At 41.7% G+C, this 21062-nt stretch overlaps 1 protein-coding gene across 4 annotated transcripts; it reads right to left on the bottom strand.

Moving 5' to 3' along the window:
- Nucleotides 1–24: 24 nt before the first annotated feature.
- Nucleotides 25–16053, bottom strand: wipi1 (WD repeat domain, phosphoinositide interacting 1). 4 transcript variants are annotated; one of them, XM_034538817.1, is made up of 13 exons: nt 15642–16053; nt 11137–11219; nt 9004–9170; nt 7973–8069; nt 7713–7810; nt 7423–7515; nt 6368–6438; nt 5928–6035; nt 5434–5598; nt 5019–5126; nt 3573–3712; nt 2189–2289; nt 25–785 (listed from the first exon to the last, which is right to left on the bottom strand). In XM_034538817.1, the coding sequence occupies exons 2-13, from the start codon at nt 11168–11170 to the stop codon at nt 735–737; spliced, it is 1233 nt and encodes a 410-aa protein (XP_034394708.1). In that variant the 5' UTR covers nt 11171–11219; nt 15642–16053; the 3' UTR covers nt 25–734. The 4 variants fall into 4 exon arrangements, with proteins under 4 accessions (XP_034394708.1, XP_034394704.1, XP_034394706.1 ...); XM_034538813.1 differs by having other exon boundaries at nt 9004–9173; nt 15669–16053; XM_034538815.1 differs by having other exon boundaries at nt 15669–16053.
- Nucleotides 16054–21062: the final 5009 nt, after the last annotated feature.

The raw sequence follows: 21062 nt of genomic DNA, 5'->3' as shown, positions 1-21062 counted from the left end.
CTAGAAACAAAACAAGACAAATAATTTGCTTTGCATAGGTTCTTTCTTACTCCACTCTTTATTTATTGGTTTCTTTCACTTGTTTTGGTCTTGTGCAATTAGCAAAATACTTTGCTCTTTTACAAATGATAATAGGCACAAACAAACATATAGTACAAACACACCTTCTGAAGTGTATCCAGGAGGCATACATAAAAAACATAATACATTTAATTACAATACAGAATAAAAATGACAATTCAATTATTTATCATGAACGGGAACTCAAATATTATTAATGAAAAAAGAAATGTTGCTACAATAATGCAACAAATTAAAATATGTGTCAAGTAAAAATGCTATGGAGATTGTGGTTATATTACTGCTCCAGCATGCACCTCATACTTTCAGCACTCCTGAAAGACAAACCCCCTGATGTTTGTAAGTTGCTAACAACATTGACAAGTTGAGAAATGTCCTCAACTTGACAGGGGATGTTTTGTAAGACGGCAATAAACTGGAGGGAAGTTTAGAGGTACTATTGCTGCTTTAACACAATCGTTCTGTAACATGAGGACCAGATCCCACATGACACCTACTTCTTGGTCAGTGCTGTGTTGACTTAAATGTTATTGTTAATCACTATGATGTTCTCTTTGATGGAAAAAAATAACTTGGCACCCTGAAATACTTTTTTGTTCGCTGATCCTCCCACAGCGCCTGTCTGTCTGTTTGTCCATCTGTCCATCTACCCCTCACGAGCGCCTGGCCTGGCCACCTCCAGTCCCGTCTCTGCACCAATTAATCTACCAAAACACAGGAACACACCCGTTAATTTGTTTACAGGATTTGTCAAATGTAGCTCATGCCCCAATTTCTGGGTTAAAGGGAAATTCTAGTACAACGCATACAAAACAATCAGGACATTTATTTTGTAATATGTGTTTACTCTGCTGTCATAGAATCATCCCAAATATGTGAACCGATGAGCTGGCAAGCATAACGTTCTCATGGCTTTATTCAAAGAGATCCATGCTGCTCCCCCAATATGTGCCACCTGGTGCACTAAAAGAAGCAGAATAACGGTATCTTTAATAACTGTAGCTTTAATTTTTTTCAGCATTTCTGAAAATTACACTGCCTACTTTGTAATGTCCAGTGGTGCACAAGTATATACCACATATTATGCTTTGTACTTTAATTCCCATTTGCTCACATTATGAATATAGAGAATAACTCTTTACATATGTAAAGAGTTATGCTCTATATTCATGTATTCATCCATGAAGTTGGCCTGAATACAATTTCTTTAGAGAACAACTTTTCAACAACTTAAGTGTTTCCTGCTTTAATAACATTTAAATTGTCTTAGACATTGCAGATGATAATTGAAGGACTAGTGTGTAGGATATACTGGTATCTAGTGGTGAAACTGCAGATTGTAAATAACTAAATACTGAGGAGGCCTTCGGACAACATGAAAGTCTATTCAGCCCAGATCGGTTTGTCCGTTCTTGGCTGCTGTACCAACATGGCGGTGCAACATGGACTCTGTGAAGAGGACCTGCTCCCTATGTAGATATGAGGGGCTCATTCTAATGAAAACACAATGATTCTTAGTTTCAGGTGATTACTATGAAAAATATATTCCATTTACACTAAATATCCCCACCTAACTGCTACACAGTTGTCCTGTAAGTTATACATTATATATATTTTATATATTATAAAAAGGCACAACATGCTTCTCTCACCTTTGTGCACAAGTACAAGGGCCGTTGTAACTGCCAACTCTCAAAAGTATTTTTTGAGGACTAAATATTTAAAAAACTCTCAGTATACTACAATACTAAATCAAACTTCAGCCTCCAAAATACAGTTGAATGTACATCTCTAGAGCAGTCTCAACACAAACTGAACATTCAAGCCTTCATGAAGGGAGGATTCATTCAGGACTGTTGCATTAGACTACATTAGTTTTAGCTCAGTGTACACTAATAAACCTGCTGAGTTAACCATTTATTGATTACATGTGGATTACGTAAAGACAATTTAGTTCAACTAAATCCAAAGTTCCCCACTCTGCTCTTATTTGCAGAGAATGCTGCTGCTATTGGGTATTTAGGGACGGTGCTTTGGCATGGCTATAAAGTACAGCTGCGGTAGGAGAGCTAGCTATAGCTGACAGTTAGCACTTCTGGATGCTCACAGGAGGAAACTCGTTCTCGTCATCCAGACACACAGGTCCCGCAGCAAACTCGTGTTCTGGAATGACTTCACCTTTCTTTGCACCGCCATCTTCAGAGTAGCCTGGGTAGAAACAGGACAAGGATGCAGACACATCATGATCTTTACATGACACAGGCAGACGTCATGTTCTCAATATAAATAGGACAAATCCTCATGGACTAGCGGAGCTTGTGATCAAACTGCCCGATCCTCTGATTGAAGGTTGACCCTGCTCTACCACTGAGCCACAGTCACTTGTGTTAACATTTAATGAGTTTAGATCTGCTCAGTTTCACCAGCATGAAGACTCAAGTAAACTTTGCATCCAACAGGCGGCAACTTCTGGGCCAGAAAACGGGCCTTAAACATGCATTATTATTTATATGTACTCTACTTCTGTCTTGAATTTATTCCCTTTGAGACCGTAAACATGAGTTTATGGTCTCAATCTCTAGTTTCAAGTCTTCTTCAATACAGCATGATGTTCATTTAGTAAATTATGGTAATTTAGAGTCAAACAGACCATAAAGCAGGGTATGCTCAAGTTGATTGACAGGCTGCTACCACGGTGTCTGGCAGTTGTCTGAGTTTTTGCCTACAACTTTAAACCTTTCAAAGTATTTTCACTTCATGAAAGTTAAATGTAACATTTTGGTTGCCTAAAATGTCTTATTAAGTATATGGTTGTACGTAGCTACCCCCTTTCGTGTAATTTCTAGTTGTGAAAAACCATGCTGAACTCGAGGCTTTAAAAACAGCAGGTAACAACCAATGGGTGACGTCATGGTGACTACGTCCACTTTTGATATAGTCTATGGTAAGCAACAATCACTTTGTTTTGAAGCAAACCAAGGCCACACTTGAACAGGCAGAAGGCGGGGAATGGCTCCAGTCTTACTAACATAAATACATGATTACATTTTATGATATTAATATGATTACTATTAAAATACACCTCTGTTATCAAACAAAAACACCAGCCAACTTCGGGAGCCGACATGGGTGTGTTTAATTACTTTGAGATTTGGTGGGAAATCTGGATTGTTTTGAGCAACAAACATGAAGAGGGTGGTGATCTGCTGTACACTGTGCCAAGGCTTTCAGAGCTTCTACATACAACTGCATACAACATGCACCGGGTCTTGGTTAAGGAACCTATAGTATAGTAGTAGAGTGCCAACTCTCACTGCTTCTGTCTTCAAAATATATGTTGTCCACGACAATCATTGCATTCCTCCTTCAATCAAGGTATCACCTTCAGTGAAAGTTGACTAAAAAAGCCTGAACTAAAGGGCCCCTTAAACACTAGGCTAGTCCAGCACTTCCTGTTACGCACATATTGATAAATGTGTGTGACTACTAACCAGTGAGGGTTGCAGTGACGGGACCAGAGGCTGGTAAGGCAGCGGTCGCAGCGTAGGATGGACAAGCCTGTGCTGGCCCTGTGACCTCCTTTCCTTCTGCCTCCTTTCCTTCACCCTGATCATCATCAACACCAAACAGCCTAAGGGAGGAAGAGAAAGAAGGAAACAAGAACACAACTTAATTTGGCGTTTTGTCAAGACTTTTCTTCCCTGAGTGTCTCAGACTTTCAGACTCATTTAGCAGTGTGAAGAATGAAGCACGTTTTAGAACCTGCCAATATCTCATCACAGTGTGCAGCTGCACAAGTGTACACAGGCAAAACACTAGAATTGTTGCTGGTTTAAGTGATTTCTACAAGATATGTACCCAAAGTTGTTGCTTTTAAATTCACAGACTTCAAAACCCACAGGCAAAATAGTCTAGCTGGCCAATCTAATTGCAATGCATTCTGCTAACATTTCCATGTACATTAAAATTCTTTATTCAGAGAACAACAACGTACACAACCAAGCCTTCTCTCATCTCCAGCTATATGCTGAACTGACACAGGCACACCGCCTCACACATAAACAAACAAGCATTTGCAAATGATTAGGCAGCTGTTTGGTTAGCCAGACAGATCTATGAAGTCAGCAACATTAACTAATCCATCGGTCTGATTTTGGTGTTCACTTTCAGTCAGGTTGAAAACAAGTGTTTGAAATAATTATGTAAAATCATTTTTGATTGGAACAGATAATGTAGATATTTAGTTTGTCAGAACCTTTAACGGCTAGGAATGACTTTACAGTCTGTTGATGTTGTTTTCTCTGCGAATACACTGATATTACAGACTATATCCTGGTGTAACATTCAGATGACTCGTTGTTTTAGGTATTTAAAAAATACCTTAAATACACATTTAAGGTGGGTTTTTTTATACCTTAAATGTGCTCAATATGGAACTCAGAGCATAACTATTACCTCTGGACATGGCTGAGCTGGCAGCTAGCAAAGCTAAATGCGCTAACTACATTATGTGAAGCAGGGAGAGAGAGCAACATTAATATCCTAAAGAGAGCTCCCTATCTGAAAGGTTAATCAGTAGGTAATGGAGAACCTAATGAGACTATTTTATTAGATTTAAATTTTAAAAAATTAAAATCATTTGGAAGTATGCAAGTTTAGTGAAATTAGATATTGTAACAAATATGGTTTAAGATATGTCTGCCACCTGTTCATTATTTCTTATTTTACTGGCAGGTAAAAACAAGTTCTACTTCCATCCCAATAATTTCACTGTCCAACTCTATGCACTAAACATTCGGTTCTTTGGGCAAAAATACTTTTTGATTTGTAAATGTATCTTGCAATGCCATCTGTGCCAAAACATTGATTTATGAATTAAACGATGCAATCAGAGTGCGGGCGTTCTCCTCCCTCTTACTGCTTAACATCTATCTCACCTGTGTTTGTGGGCTAACGTGCACTCGCCTCCATCCAGTGGATCCATGGTGTAGATGAACAGTTGTCCGTCAGCTGTGGCCACCAGTAGCCGGGGAAGCTTCTGGATTCTGGAACATCGGATTGAGTATACGTTGAAGTTCAACAATCATAAGCATTCACTAATGTCCAACCCAACAGTGAGAGGAACCGATTAATTTACAATTTGTCACCCTAAAAATAGCTTCAATCAATCCCAATCAATCCCATTTCTGTGTCGGTCAGAGCTGGATCAGAATGAGGACAAATAAAAATGGTAGTTAGGACGAGTTAAAATCTCTTCTCAGGATCAAAAAGTAATCTGTAAAGAAACCACACATGAACACAGAAAGACTGAATGTAATGTAAAAGGCCCATTCCCCGATTCCCAAAACTCACATAGCTAGGGTGCAGATGTTCCTCTGGGCCGACATCACGAGGTGGACGGTGGCAAAGGCCCGGTCCTGGCTCATCATGCCAGATACCTGAGCAGGGAGGTAGCTGCTGGCTGCTGAGAACATCTTCCCCACGTAGGCTGTCCAGGTGGCAGCCTCATCCCCTCCACTACATACAGAGCAACAAGTTTATCTACAGAGCCAAAATATACAGGTTGTAATAAATCGTAGCTTTCCTTAAATATAGCAAGCAACTAGGGACAGGTAACGGTAACACGTGGTTGTGTTTAATTTAATTCTTTATTTTATTTTTATCACACCAATCAACAGTGAAACTGTAAGTGAGCCAGAGAGGCTAATTTTCATCTGCTGTCCCAGGCCAGATTTTTTGAAGGCAGCAAGAAATTAATTAAAATATTAACTTGTTGTGTTTACAGTGTGTGTGTGTGTGTGTGTGTGTGTGTGTGTGTGTGTGTGTGTGTGTGTGTGTGTGTGTACCTTGGCCCCAGCTGCTCTAGTTTAAAGATATGCACCGTCTCTGTGTTGCTGGACGCACAGAGGAACTGGCCATCCGGGCTGAAGGATAAAGAGCTTATATTGACATACCTGCAGAGAAAAAGACATGCACACACACACGCACACACACACACACACTTGAGGATTCATCTTTACATCACTATGTAAAGTGGATATCAACTTTGAACATTAGTAAACTATTGTTGAAAACCTCAGACTTCATTAGTCTACTCAGCTGTTGAGAATCTCAGGTCATTGGCCATTTGAAAACTATAATTCAGTCATCATTATGTAATTAGGTCAGGAAATGTGCATGGCTGCAGCACTGCAAGAATGTATTTGGAATGACTTAGTTTCTATCTTTAGCTGTGCTCGTTCTTTGAACAGGGTGCAGATCTTATAGGATGTGTTTGAATTCTGACCTCTTCATGCCCCGGCGGAACTCAAACAGACGCAGGCCCTCGGGTATGGTGAACACTCGGATGACGGTGCCCTGTAAGACACAGTCAGTGAGGTGTCATCTTTACTACAGATTTCTAGCAGATGCTTCCTTTCTGTGAGGAACCTGGTTCAAAACCTGGCAGCTCTTGATCTTTAAAGTTTTCTCCATTTATAATCTAATATGTAACTAGAGGTGATGGGTCATGAGAGGCAAGTGAGGTGGAGTTGTAGAATTTATTATCATTCTGGGGTAATGCATGCCATAAATCTGTAAAAAGAGATAGTTGTGATTTTTGGAAGTGTGTTTGTATGAGGTATATTAGTGTGGCTCAGTGGTGAGCAGGGTTGTCCTTCAATCAGAGGATTGGTATGTCGATGTGTCCTGGGCACTTAACCCCAAATTGCTCCTGTAGCTGTGCCTTCGGTGTATGAATGTGTATATGAATGCTAGTTACTCCTGAAGGTAGCTCTTGAGGCTACAATGCTCTTGTATCCAATAATGTAGAAGCTTTGAAAGAAAGACACAATGCCTTAACTTTACTATTACTAGCAGATCCATAAAAGTAGTTTGGCTGAAGATGTAAAGTGGTATGTGACTATGAGACATAATGTGTTCAACTGTCATGGCAACCTGGACAAGTTCACATTTTGGCTTAAAGATGGAGATTGTGTCAAAGTGATCAAGATGACAAGGGTTCGTCCACTAGGGAACATACGCTTTGTAAAGTCATGTTACAGCCTGGTGGTGAAAATGGAGGCAATGTCAACGAAAAACAAAAACAAAAAAGCACATGAGAACTCATCCTATGTGACCTTGAGTATCCAGAGCAAATTGCTTGGAAATACAGCCGTAACTTCTAAACTCACATGGATGAAAGTGCTGGTCAAAGACAAATTAAAAGAAAAGGACAGGAGGCCATCACAATAACAAGGTTTCATGCTGTGGTGACCCTGAACATCCATAACTGGACCATAGTGCTGGATGGACAGACTGACTCTTGTTTCATCAGCTACATGTACAGTGAGTCTTTTGTACCCGCTCAGAGGCGCTGGCAAGTTTGGTGGCCGAGGCGTTGAAGGTAAGAGCTGCCAGAGGACTGTCATGAGCCGGGATCATGGTCACTGTGTTCTGAAAGGACCAAGAGGATGATACAAGGGACAAAAAGAAAGAGCGTTACTCTACACTGATGTAACGCTCATAACACTGATGCCTCATTTACTTCTACAGAAAAGCTTGCATAAAGTTTCTGCAGAGAAACAGAGATGGTTTGCAGAGCTCACTTAACAATCTAACTGTAATAGAAAACAGTTTCTATTGTTTCTTACCAAATTATTGGCATCATACACTACGATCTCCCCAATGGTGGCACTGCCGGGGTATGCCAGGTAGGAGTTGGAATGGTTGATAGAAAGAGCACAGAGACCTGCGAGAGGACAGGAATAATACTTGTCAATGGAATAGTGTTCAGTTGGTTATGTTCTATAATATATAATCCAAACGAGCAACAAAGGTGTTTTAGAAACAGTGGCCGAGGGGTCTTTACATGTGTGATTATCAAGAACCACTCTTGGTATTAATGTCTTACCTGAGGGGTTGGACGGAGTGTTGAGCAGAATCTTTAGCAGCTTCATGTCTTTGATGTTGTGGATGTAAATGGACTCATCAAGGCACACCACCAGCCTCTGCAAGACACAGCAGACCTCAGGTCATCACACCCCACTCATAGTCAGGGTTGGCTTCTATCAGTGAAAACTCACTCATGCACCAGCCTTCTCTTAAATTTCTCTCATATTTTCTCTTCACTGGGAACGTGTGAAAAAGTAAGAGAAGGGAACTCCAGATGCCTTAAACAGCTGAGGCAGATTGAATATATTTTATTTTTTGTTTAACACCAAAGTATTGGACACATTAACATGTTGACTTGATTCTGGCACTGTTGGAAAAGTCAAAGCATCACCAAAGTTATTACAGTTCATCCTGAGGGGAGTGTGAATGACATGACAAATAACATTTGAATCCAATGCTTACTGAGATGCTTCAGTTTGGACCAGCATGGGGACATTGTCATCCCTTAAACCATGTCACAAGCGTGGCAAAAAGGCACATAGCGACTGCCTTTGATCTTTGGTTCTAGTGGTGATGAAAGTCTGCCTTTACCATTAAATAGTCAAATCAACCCCACAAAAGGGAGTTGATAATGGAATGGCTGCATGCAAATTCTTCCTCTGGAGCAGCACTGAACTCCAGCGCAAGCTTATGAATATAAACTATATATATATATATATATATATATATATATATATATATATATATATATATATATATATATATATATATATATATATAAAAATGTATTGAACTCTGAAAGGAAACATTTGCTTCTCATGTCATCGGGCACAGTTGTGTACACGTTCCCAGTTGGTGGGGATGTTTCAAAGGGAATTAGATGGAACATTTCCTTTGTTGGAGGGGTCCAATGATTTGCTTTGCGTTTTGAGTCTACTGGCCATCAGGGGACGACTCCTCTGAGTAAATATCTTGAATGAGAGTCTCAGTGTGGGAATTACTTCCTAACTGTGATGAATTATTGGATACACAATCATATCTGTAACTTACCTGTCTGTTGAGCTTGACAGAAAGAATGTTGTTGGGATAGCTGTAGTTGCAGATCTCCGTCCCCTTCTTGAAGTGGTAGATGTTCATGCGCTGTGGCATGGTGGTGTTCACTACGACTACCAGACTGCTGGAGAACAGACGCTCCACGATGTAGACATCTGGAGTCTCTGCTGGGGGGCAACAGGGAGCAGACCGACACAAACACATGCAATGATGGAGACGCTGCTTTAATGTTGACTTAGAGATTCAGGTGGAATACAGCCAGTCTAACCACTAGAACTAGAAGTATAGCTGCACTGTGCACAGCTCTATCTAACGGTGATCCCTCAGATGTTCGTACAATAATGTATATGTATTATTTCAGTCTGATGTATTTGGTATCTTAGCAAACTTTGAGATCTCCATAGTAAAAGTCAAACAGCGTAAGGGTTTGAACAAATGGTAAATGGACTGTACTTTTAATCTTTTTAATGCGGCAACAAATTGGTTACAATTCCAGTATATAACGTATTGGGTATTTAAACAGTTAAATTTAATGGCCACACTAAAAGGACAGGTGAAAAGCCTGACAAAAAATGTTGAAAACAGTCACTTCAAACAGAGTCTCTGATCCAAAGGCTCAGGAGACCCTGGCAGTGATACATTCATGCTTCATAACAGCTTCAAAAGCAAAAAAAAAAGCAATTGTAACTCATCACAGATTTTAGCTCATCACAGAGAAACTTATAGCGGTGGTTCAGTCAAGAAGACTCTCTTTTTCATTCATAATCTCTCAGTCTTTATTTCTCCCTGTGATTACTCTATCAGCTGATTTTGGGTGTTCACTTTTTATATATATATATGTCTATGTATATGTTGTCCAATAAGTAACAAGAAACTGCATATGTTGATCGCATTTGTATGTACTCTTTAAATTCTCAAATATCTAAATAATTCAATTCAATTCAGTTTATTTTGTATAGCCCAATATCACAAATTACAAATTTGCCTCAGAGGGCTTTACAATCTGTACACATACGACATCCCTGTCCCAGGACCTCACATCAGATCTGGAAAAACTCAAAAATAACATCTTCATAATACAATATCTACGTTGTATCTAAGTAATGCTCTTAATCATTGCTGTGAGGCAAATTCGTGATATTGGTGATATAAATAAAATTGACTTGATTTGACACAAATGCTCAACAATGTTAAGCTCTCAGAGGAAATCCTACCAGCTTGTCAGTTTAACATAAACCAGACTATGCTGTACAGAACACAAGTGTCACCTGGACCTGACACTGGACCGTCCAAACACACTTTTATGAGGAAACTCTTTTCTTCTGTGCCGCCAAAAGCCATGAGCACAGTGTAATTACAGAAAATCTTAACCCCTAATCCTAACCCTTGTCTGAGTGTCCAGCCATAACAACCGCAAAAGGACTAGCGAAAGCTGCTTTTTTAATTTTATGTTTTGTTGAATGCATTTTTTAAAGCATACATGCACAAATTTAGAAAACATATTAACTTAATAATAATGTTATAGTGGTTATTACTGCCTCACAATTGTACTTTTTCCTGCTCCACCAGAAAGCAAAAAATATAAAACAAAAATGTCTGAGGGGATGTAAGAAATGAGGTGAAGCAGCAAAAACACCTATATGTACCACTTTTAATAACGTACGGACACTTTCAAACTGTGGTTTAACTGGATCAAAGCAAAATGGTCTTTTCATTGTGAACTCTTGAACTCTGAGTTTTATAAAGAATCTATTGAGAGAAGTGACATGAAGTCACATGACTATCTTGCATATTTATGTAGCTGGTTTCTATAGAACATAGGGGCAACTGTGGATCAGTGGCAGAGGGTGAGCTAAAACAACAGCTCAGTTTACACAAACGCAGAATGCTTTTTTCTTGTTTTCTTGCCATCATAAATGAAATGTGGTGTTCACGATGTGAACTTTCAATGGCTATACTGACAGATTCAAAGATATAACAGTACGGCTTTGAAAGGGCAGTGTTTTATGATAAGCCAGTGTTGGTAGAGCAATCAAAAGCATGTTTCTAATAACTTTACATTGAAATGTAATTCTCCACTAAATGGAGGGATGTTGGGCCCAGAGTGCAGAGTCTGAGTGCCATACTAACCACTCTCATGGATACAGTCCAGCTTTTTCACCATGGTCAGAGAAAACAGCTTGTAGCCAGTCTTTGTTCCCAAAGCCAGTGACCTGCAACACACACACAAAAAATCTGTACAACTGGAACACATGTAAAGCTTTGCAATGACAAACATTCTTCGTCAGTTTGTGATGCCATCCATCAATCCATCCATTATCAGCCGCTTATCCGGGGTCGGGTCGCGGTGGCAGCAGGTTCAGCAGGCCGACCAAGGCTTCCCTCTCACCCGCAAAACTTTCCAGCTCATTCTGGGGGATCCCGAGGCGTTCCAAGGCCAGCCGAGAGATATAATCCCTCCAGCGTGTCCTCTTTCAAAGTACTATCCGTAAGTGCCAATTAAGTGCTACTAAAGTGCTAAACAACAAAGTGCTATTGGTAAGGGACATTTAAGTGCTACTACGGCATTTAAGTGCTACCTATTCAAGGTATAGTCGAAAAAGATGTGTTTTTAGTTTGCGACGGAAGATGTAGAGACTTTCTGCTGTCCTGATGTCAATGGGGAGCTAGTTCCACCATTGAGGAGCCAGCACAGCAAACAGTCGTGATTTTGTTGAGTGTTTAGCTCGTAGTGACGGAGCTACGAGCCGATTGGCAGAAGCCGAGCGAAGTGAACGAGCTGGGGTGTACGGTTTGACCATGTCCTGGATGTAGACCGGACCCGATCTGTTCGCAGCACGGTACGCAAGTACCAATGTTTTGAAGCGGATGCAGGCGGCCACCGGTAACCAGTGAAGGTCGCGGAGGAGCGGAGTAGTGTGGATAAATTTCGGTAGGTTGAAGACCAGTCGAGCAGCTGCATTCTGGATGAGCTGTAGAGGTCGAATGGCATTAGCAGGTAGACCTGCCAAGAGGGAGTTGCAATAGTCCAGCCGAGAGATGACCAGAGCCTGGACCAGAACCTGTGCCGCCTTCTGAGTGAGAAGGGGTCGTATCCTCCTGATGTTGTACAGCATGTACCTACAGGAGCGTGTTATTGCGGTAATGTTGGCAGTCAGGGAGAGTTGACTGTCGAGCGTCACTCCGAGGTTCCTGGCAGTCGGAGTCGGAACCAGCACTGAGTTGTTGAAGTTAATAGTTAGGTCGTGGGTGGGAGAGCATTTTCCTGGAAGGAGGAGAAGTTCAGTCTTGTCCGGGTTAATTTTCAGGTGGTGAGCAGACATCCACTGAGAGATGTCGGTCAGGTAGGCAGAGATTCGTGCTGCTACCCGTGTTTCGGATTCGGGAAACGAGAGGATCAGTTGGGTGTCGTCAGCATAGCTGTGGTAGGTGAAGCCATGCGAGCGAATGACGGAGCCAAGAGAGTTGGTGTACAGAGAGAAGAGAAGAGGACCAAGGACTGAACCCTGAGGGACCCCAGTAGTCAGAGGACAAGGCTCAGACACAGATCCTCTCCAGGTTACCCGGTAAGAGCGGTCGGTGAGGTAGGATGAGAAGAGTGAGAGTGCCTGAGATACCCAGGTCCTGGAGGGAGGACATGAGGATCTGGTGGTTCACTGTGTCAAAGGCAGCGGAAAGGTCTAGAAGGATGAGGACAGAGGAGAGAGAGGCTGCTCTAGCAGTGTGAAGCTGCTCAGAGACAGCAAGGAGCAGCGACTCGACTCCAAGCTCCCCCCTGATGTCCGAGCTCCTTACCCTATCTCTAAGGCTGAGCCCGGCCACCCTACGGAGGAAGCTCATTTCGGCCGCTTGTATCCGAGATCTCGTTCTTTCGGTCACGACCCAGAGTTCGTGACCATAGGTGAGGGTTGGAACGTAGACCGACCAGTAAATGGAGAGCTTTGCCTTCCGACTCAGCTCCCTCTTCACCAAGACGGACCGGTACAGCGCCTGTTTTACTGCTGCAGCCGCACCGATCCGCCTGTCGATCTCCCGCTCCACCTTACCCTCACTCGTGAACAAGACCCCGAGATACTTGAACTCCTTCGCTTGGGGTAGGCAGTTTGTCCCCACCTGGAGGGAGCAATCCGCCGGTTTCCGGCAGAGCACCATGGCCTCAGATTTGGAGGTGCTAACTCTCATCCCTGCCGCTTCGCACTCGGCTGCAAAACGCCCCAGTGAATGCTGGAGGTCACGGTCCGAGGAGGCAAACAGGACCACATCATCCGCGAACAGCAGAGAGGCGATCCCGAGACTCCCGAACCGGATCCTCTCCGCCCCCTTGCTGCACCTAGATATCCTGTCCGTGAAGGTCACGAACAGGACCGGTGATAAAGGGCAGCCCTGGCGGAGGCCAACACCCACCGGGAACGTGTCTGACTTACTACCAAGGATACGAACACAGCTCCTACTGCAGGCGTACAGAGACCAGATGGCCCATGCCAACGGGTCCGGCACCCCATACTCCCGCAGCACCCCCCAAAAAAACCCCAGAGGGACCCGGTCGAAAGCCTTCTCCAGTTTGTGATGGTAAATAGAATGGAACTCTTTTCTATTCTTCCGACCACTCAAGCACTTAACACATGAGTCATCATTCACCCATTTATACACTGATAGCTGGGGCTACCATGCAAGGTGCCACCTGACCATCAAGTTGCTCCTGTAGGCACAGCTATGGGAGCAACTTGGAGTTATGCGTCTTGCTCAAGGACACATCGACATGGGCTAGTGTCCTTCAAGCGACCCTGCCCACATGATGAGGTGTGATGTGGTGTGGCGTGATGAGGCATGAAGTGAAGTGACGTGAAGTGGCTTTAAGTGACGTGGCATGAAGTGACATGGCATGAAGTGACGTGGCATGGTATGACGTGAAGTGGCGTGAAAATACATCACTACAACAAAACTGAGCTAGAAATGTAACACATGATGAAAACATGGACGCGTTAAATACATTAAACAAAAAAAGGATCTCCAATTAGTGAGGAACACAGGAGCAACAACTGTACAACACTGTCAAGGTGAGATGTCTGCTCTCCTGTTGTCACAGCCCTCAGGTCTCATTAAATAACCCTCTGATGTCTTGTCAAACAAACTATCCATCTTCCTGTCACTTCCCATCTCCATACTCCTATCGGTGTAAAAGTTACTTACTGTCTCAGTAAGTAGCCTTTTACTGTTCATGGTGACTCAACCCTGTAGTCCAAACAGACAGCTAAACCTGTTTGAGACAGCAGTTTACTTTTACACCAATCATTTTCTTAACGGCCACCTGTATGCTTTAATTTCCAGTCCTATCCCGTCTCATCCTGTCTCTGAGCAGAGATAACCCGCATGACTACACAAAAAATACAGCACATTTTTACAAAACAATTGTGGAATACAAACATGCTGAATCCTACATTTCCCAAAACACATCTCCATAGCTTCTTTGGCCCCCAATTCCGTCCCACCGTCCGAGTTTCAGGCTGCCGGACTGTAGTCTCCGGCTGCAGTCGAATAGTCCTTATTGATTGGGAAGGTTCCTAACTGAGTGAAATGACCCGGAAGTGGCCGCCATGTTAAGTGCTGGACGAATTCTCAAAGGAAATGAGCTTCAATGCTTCCTTACTCCGCTCCTTTAGCATAGGAAACACTGAGCCTTCCTTTACGAAAGGAAAGGAGATAATGTCGCTCCACAATTCCTTGCGGTGGCAACATTTAAAGTGACGCACCATTCGGTCTTTCACGAGAACAAGCGATCATGACCGAGAAACGCAGATCATGTAAATAAAGTGTTTCATAAACTATTGTCTGCATATTCCTATGATCAGATTATAATCTGCATATAAACCATAACAACATAAAGGGATATGAGACATTGTTAGTGTGAGAACGTATTTAATTCAGCATTAAATATTGAAACTGAACAATGAAACTGTTCAGTACCTGTGTTCTCTCTGTGACAATCCCTTGGTTTCCCTTTTATATTCCTTCTTTCATTTATATTCCAACCAGGTTGTTTATGTTGTTAAAAAAGTAATACTATGAACAAGGTTGTTTATGTTATTATGACGCAACACTGTAAGAACACGGACGAAGAATCTAAGATGCTCTGTTTTGTAGTCCATCTTCTGAACATTGTAGTATCAAAGCTGCAGAACGACGTCACAAACATCCGTCGCATCATAACTACGTAGCTTAGTAAAAGTAGAGTCGAATTCGCTAAACGCTGCGGTTGTCTTTTCCTAACTCCTCATGAATTCTCCTTCCCATCTTTCCTTGACCCCGTGACGTTTTCCACAGAGGTCAATCAAAATTGGTTAGGGTTAGACGTTAGGAGTTAATTCTTTGGACTATTCGACCGAAAGCCTCCAATCCCAAAACAAAACAACCCTGACCACATCACGATGACACCATTTGGAGTTATTTCCTCAAACTGCTCTGGTGCTGATTGCGAGACGTCAAATTGGTGGAGTGTCCCTTTAATTGTGTGTATCGAGAGGCCCGATTTGAATACAGCGTTCTGGTTTTAGTGACTAAATGCACATTTTGAAGGCAAACCTCGTGCTTTGCTTTACATTCAGGGATACATTAAACGGAGTCTCTCGTTGACTCACCAGCTTGTGATCTTCCTGCTTACTTACGTGGAGTCTTGGTTGAAAGAGGCGCAGCCAAACTGCATCCCTGGTCCGTCCGGCCCGCCAGGCCCGCCGGCACCCTCTCCGGTCTCCATCCCGATTCCCAGCCTCCTCCTTCCCTCCCCCCGCCCTGGATTGGAGGCCTGGGATCGGCTGCGCCTCTTCGCTCGATCTCGGCGGAAGACGGCTCCAATTTGGAAGAAATGTGGACAGGGTGTTGTTAAGGTGAGCCCTCGAAGCACAGCTGTCAAGTTTCTCCGCTAGAAATCAATTGGATTTCAGTGTCTCTGCGGATATTTATGGAGGTCGGTTATCCAGACCGTGAAGGAACAGACGGGGAAAACAGAAGCAAAACAAGAACAGCTGACGACACTACGTCACAGTTTAGCTTCTTACGATTGGCTGGTAGTGAAACCATGTTGTCGCTGGCTTCTGTTTTGATTGGTCAGGCGTACAATAATGTGCTTTTATTGGCTCCTAGTGCGAAGTTGGTTAGGTTTGTGTCTGCCCATACACTGTTGAACAGAAATACTTATAAATTGTTTCGGTTATCGTCAAGATAAAATCCCTCGTAAAGTGTATCAAATGCGTACACATAACCTCGGTACCAAGTAAGTCGCTTTGGATAAAAGCGTCAGCTAAATGACATGTAATGTAATTTCAGATCATCATGGTAAAAGAGTCAAAGAAGACAGGTCAACTTAGTCGTCACTGACATTGTTGTGCACCTATATACTGACATTCATGGTAAACACGTTCAAACGACCCAGATCGGGAGCGAGCTATGGTTTTTGGGAAGTTAGCAGAAAGATCCACGAAACACATTATCCGGTTTAGCAAAGTTAGCGGAAAAATCCACGTGACACAATATCCGGAATAAGATGTGGACGAATCGTATACTTGCACATAATATCTTAACTTTACCAATTCAGATATTTTACAAATTAAAAGCTGAACTGATGTTGTACCTTTCAAATAGATCATTTCTGCAATATGTAGGTAGTATAAAGATAATTCTCTCAAAGTAAGATATTCTTCAAAATAATATTCGTCATTTCTGAATATTTGAGGTGCTGTAAACATATTTGTATCACTAAATCCAGACAATAATTCATAAATAAGTGTTTAGGACATCTTGGACTCCACCCATACTGACAATCAAACAATTTTACTCTACCAAATAGGAGATATTTCAAATTAAAAGTCGTATTTTTGTACTTCAGAAAGCTAATTTATGAATATTAAAAAGGTCAATAAAAATACTTTTTGCAATAAATCTAGGCAATGACTGATGCACATGTGTTCCGGACATATCTCACTCCACCCATATTGAAAATCAGAATTACAGATGTATTTGGTCAAGTTTCAAGTAGAGTGCAACGTTATACAGCAGACGCCATACTTTTGTTGCAATAATTATTGACACAGACAGCAATTCCAGTTGGAAGTTGTTGCTTTTTGTAGGTTTGTTGTGTCCATTCCAAGGCACTGGTTGTGGAACCAACGGCAACAGCTGTCACACTGAATCTAAAAGAAAAAGGGAAAATTAACCACCTTTACCGTGAACACGGTTACATGCTGTTTTGTCATTTAAAATATAAAATGTTGCGCATAATGTAATTTTAACTTTTTTTCCAATTTTATAATAATATTACATTAGAAACATTCACCTGTGTTTAGGACATGTCTGACTCTACCCATACTGACAATCAAACAATTTGACTGTCCAGATTAGGAGATATTTCAAATTAAAAGTCTTTAAATAACTTTTTAGTTCAAAGCAGATTCAATTTAATAGATCAACGGTTTTAACAGTACGGTATATATATATATATATATATATATATATATATATATATATATATATATATATATATATATATACACACACACACACACACTTATATATATATATGTATAATGTATATGTATATGTATGTATGTATGTATGTATATATATATATATGTATGTGTATATATATATATATATACATACATATATTTATACACACATATATATATATACATACGTGTGGGACACAAGCTAAGGCTTGATCACCCTTTACCTTTGTTGAGGGTGTTTAGTGATCAAAGGCCGAAACACCCACTGATTCGAAGGCACACTACTGAGGATGTGTCCCAAAATTGACATCTTAACCCAGTTTAAGAAATAAACCTCCCATGCCACTCTGTCAACATCACAGCAAAGCTCATGTGAGTGCATACCATCTATTGGCACAATGGACAGTTTTAACATCTCGTCCCGTGTTTTATAATTCTGATTCAGATCGGAACGAAAAGGAAGTCACCTTTTCTGTGACCTAATGTATTATTTGAAGGCAGCCTAAAACTGTCCGACTTGACCACATATTTTTGTCCACATTCCAGGCAAATACACTTATGTCATATGTGTATTATGTGATATGCTGCTGCGATTCTCGCGTGAACTCACCAGAGTTCAGCTGTCGTGTAGTGTAAGTTGACTGCCCCAGGAGGGCAGTGTGGAGAGCTCAGATAGAAGTTACGCTAAGCCAGCTAGGACCTAAAGCATAGGTCACTAACTGGCGGACCGCGGTCCGGACCCAGAAGCCGTCCCATCCGGACAAACTTTCAAATGCACTGCACTAAGTGCACATAAATGATTAGGGGAGTACTGGCTCCTTATTTTCTCAAAAGAGTAAAATCAGATGTGGGGGATGAGAAGTTCAGTCTCCTTTTTGATGAGTCCACTGATGTCAGTGTCTCGAAATACTTGGGTGTGGTGATTCGGTATTTCAGTGCTATAAAAAGAACAGTTGTGTCCACATTTCTCGGGCTGGTTGAATTGGAGGGGAGCAATGCCAAATCAATAGCAAAGGCAGTAGTTGAGTTACTTAAGAAGTGTAACTCAACTACAAAAGATGCAGAAAAGCTGGTCCACGCGTTTGTTACTTCCAGACTAGATGACTGCAATTCCTTATTATCAGGCTGCTCTAATAAGTCTCTTAAGTCCTTCCAGTTGATCCAGAATGCTGCAGCTCGTGTACTCACAAAAACTAAGAAAAGAGATCACATTACTCCTGTATTAGCTGCTCTGCACTGGCTCTCTGTAAAATCAAGAATCACATTTAAAATTCTTCTCCTCACCTACAAAGCCTTGATTGGTGATGCACCTTCATATCTTAAGGAGCTTGTAGTACCATATTGCCCCACTAGAGAGCTGCGCTCACTAAATGCAGGTCTACTTGTGGTTCCTAGAGTCCTAAAAAGTAGGATGGGAGCAAGAGCCTTCAGTTATCAAGCTCCTCTTTTATGGAACCTGGGTGTGCACAACGGGGTACACAAGATTTTAAAGGAAGAATGTGCATTGCCCAATTTGGTATACTCATCCGCTGTGTGTGCTATTCTTTACAATTGGCTGTCAGTGCAGCATCCAAAGAAACCATCCCTAGGAGTGTTGAGTACCTAATCAGGGAAACCTACAACTGGTTTTCGATTTCCCCAAAAAGGCGCGAGGCATACAAAGCAGTGTATGCCACAATTAATTGTGGCCAGAAACCATTGCAGATTACCAAAGTGTGTGCCACACGTTGGCTATCGATTGAGCCTGCGCTAACTCGTATATTGAGCCAGTGGGATGAATTGAAACTCCACTTTGAGTTGACCAAGGCCAGTGAGCATTGCTACATGTGGCAGATGTGCTCCATGCCATGTACGTGGACAAGACCAACTATGTCTACCTGACATTCTTGAAATCAATCCTGTCCGACGTACAAGTTGCATTGAAGTCATTTAAGGGAGAGCAAACAGATCCTGTCAAGCTTTTGGACAATCTGGTACACCTCTTAACAATCAATTTGCAGCAGAGTAGTCCACCCTATGGCACAAATTGATGTCCTGAAGGATGCCATTGATGGACATCTCAGTCCATCACCATACCTTGGGTACCTTTTCGAGAGCACAGTGTCCCGACTCAGTCTTGCGCCAGACGACGAAAAGGTCATTCGTAGACGGTGCATCAACTACATTGTTGCTTTAAGCAAGGAGCTGCAAGGAAGGCTCCCAGACAACCTAGAAGCCTTGCGAAACATGGCCTTGTTCAGTGTTAAGGACACGCTAAACCACAATAAAGGCACCACTGAAATTAAGTAGCTGAGCTACTGGGGTACCATCCCCAAACAATTGCCAAAATTGTTTCCCAAGGGAGAATCATCCATCTGTTTAGGTGGGACTCAACTGAAAATACAGTTGAGTTTTGGAGTGAAGTGAAAAGCTACAGGGACTCTTCCGGGTCAAATCCATTTGAAGAACTGTGCAAAGCTGCACTCGCTGCCCTCTCCTTGCCACACTCAAATGCAGAGGTTGAACGGCTGTTCAGCCAAATGAGTGTGGTCAAGTCAAAGCTGAGAAATAGGATGTTACTGCACACTCTCAACTCCATACTCCTGGTGCGGTATGGACTGAAGCTGGCTGGAGATACCTGTTACCAGCACAAACTACCAAGTGAAGTTCTGGAGCAGTTTGGCACCAAAACAGCATACGGATTTAAGGCCACTCCATCCTCTTCTGATGGTTCCAGCTCTGTGACAATGCAGTTGGACAGTGAAGATGAAGAGGTTTTCTTTTCCACTTTTTGATTCATCATATTCACAGTATGTATGCAAGGAGTGGACTTTCTGGAACTGGCGGAGACACACAGCTGATGGTGGCAGTGTGCACTGCCGTGTGAGTGAGAACAGTGGCAATATCTGGAGGAAACCATTGAGCAGCTAGCCAGGCAACAGCCTGGAAAGAGATGCCCAGTGCACACATCATTATTTGAGTTAAGTTGCTTGTTCAATAAGATATCATATATACCTTGTTATTTGCTTGTACCTATAATTATTGATCAGTTTGGTTGCATGTTAACTAACTACCAGTACACTACTTAAATTGTTCAGAATGTGTAGGTTTACTAGTTAATAAGAAAAGAAAAAAAAGTAATTGTTCAATAATGGAATGTGTTGTGTTTAAAAATATTTGATCATATAAAATGTGTTGTGTTTAAATTACTTCTACAAATAATAAATAAATACAAATGTGATAATAAACAAAATAATTAATTAATTAACAGATGTCAAATCATATTATTTGTCGAGATGGACAGTCAATTTGAGTAACGTTATTGTGTAGTCTACGTAATTACGCAGTTTTACGTTATTAAGTAATGACGTCATCAAGTAATGACTTCACAACGTCATTTAGCAACTTTTAGCAACCAATCGACCTGCCTCTAGCAACTTCCCCGGAAAAATAGTTGTCAACAGTGCAGCGTAGGCGGATGAGAAAGTTAGAGGTAGGTTACATATGAAAAGACGGTAGAAAGAAAAAGAAAGATGTCAAATCTGAAGTGAGGTCACAGAAAATAAGTGGTCTCACAGC

This window comes from Cyclopterus lumpus, chromosome 8 (assembly GCF_009769545.1).
Source record: "Cyclopterus lumpus isolate fCycLum1 chromosome 8, fCycLum1.pri, whole genome shotgun sequence".
Taxonomy (NCBI): domain Eukaryota; kingdom Metazoa; phylum Chordata; class Actinopteri; order Perciformes; family Cyclopteridae; genus Cyclopterus; species Cyclopterus lumpus.
This window is presented reverse-complemented; position numbering and strand designations above follow the sequence as displayed.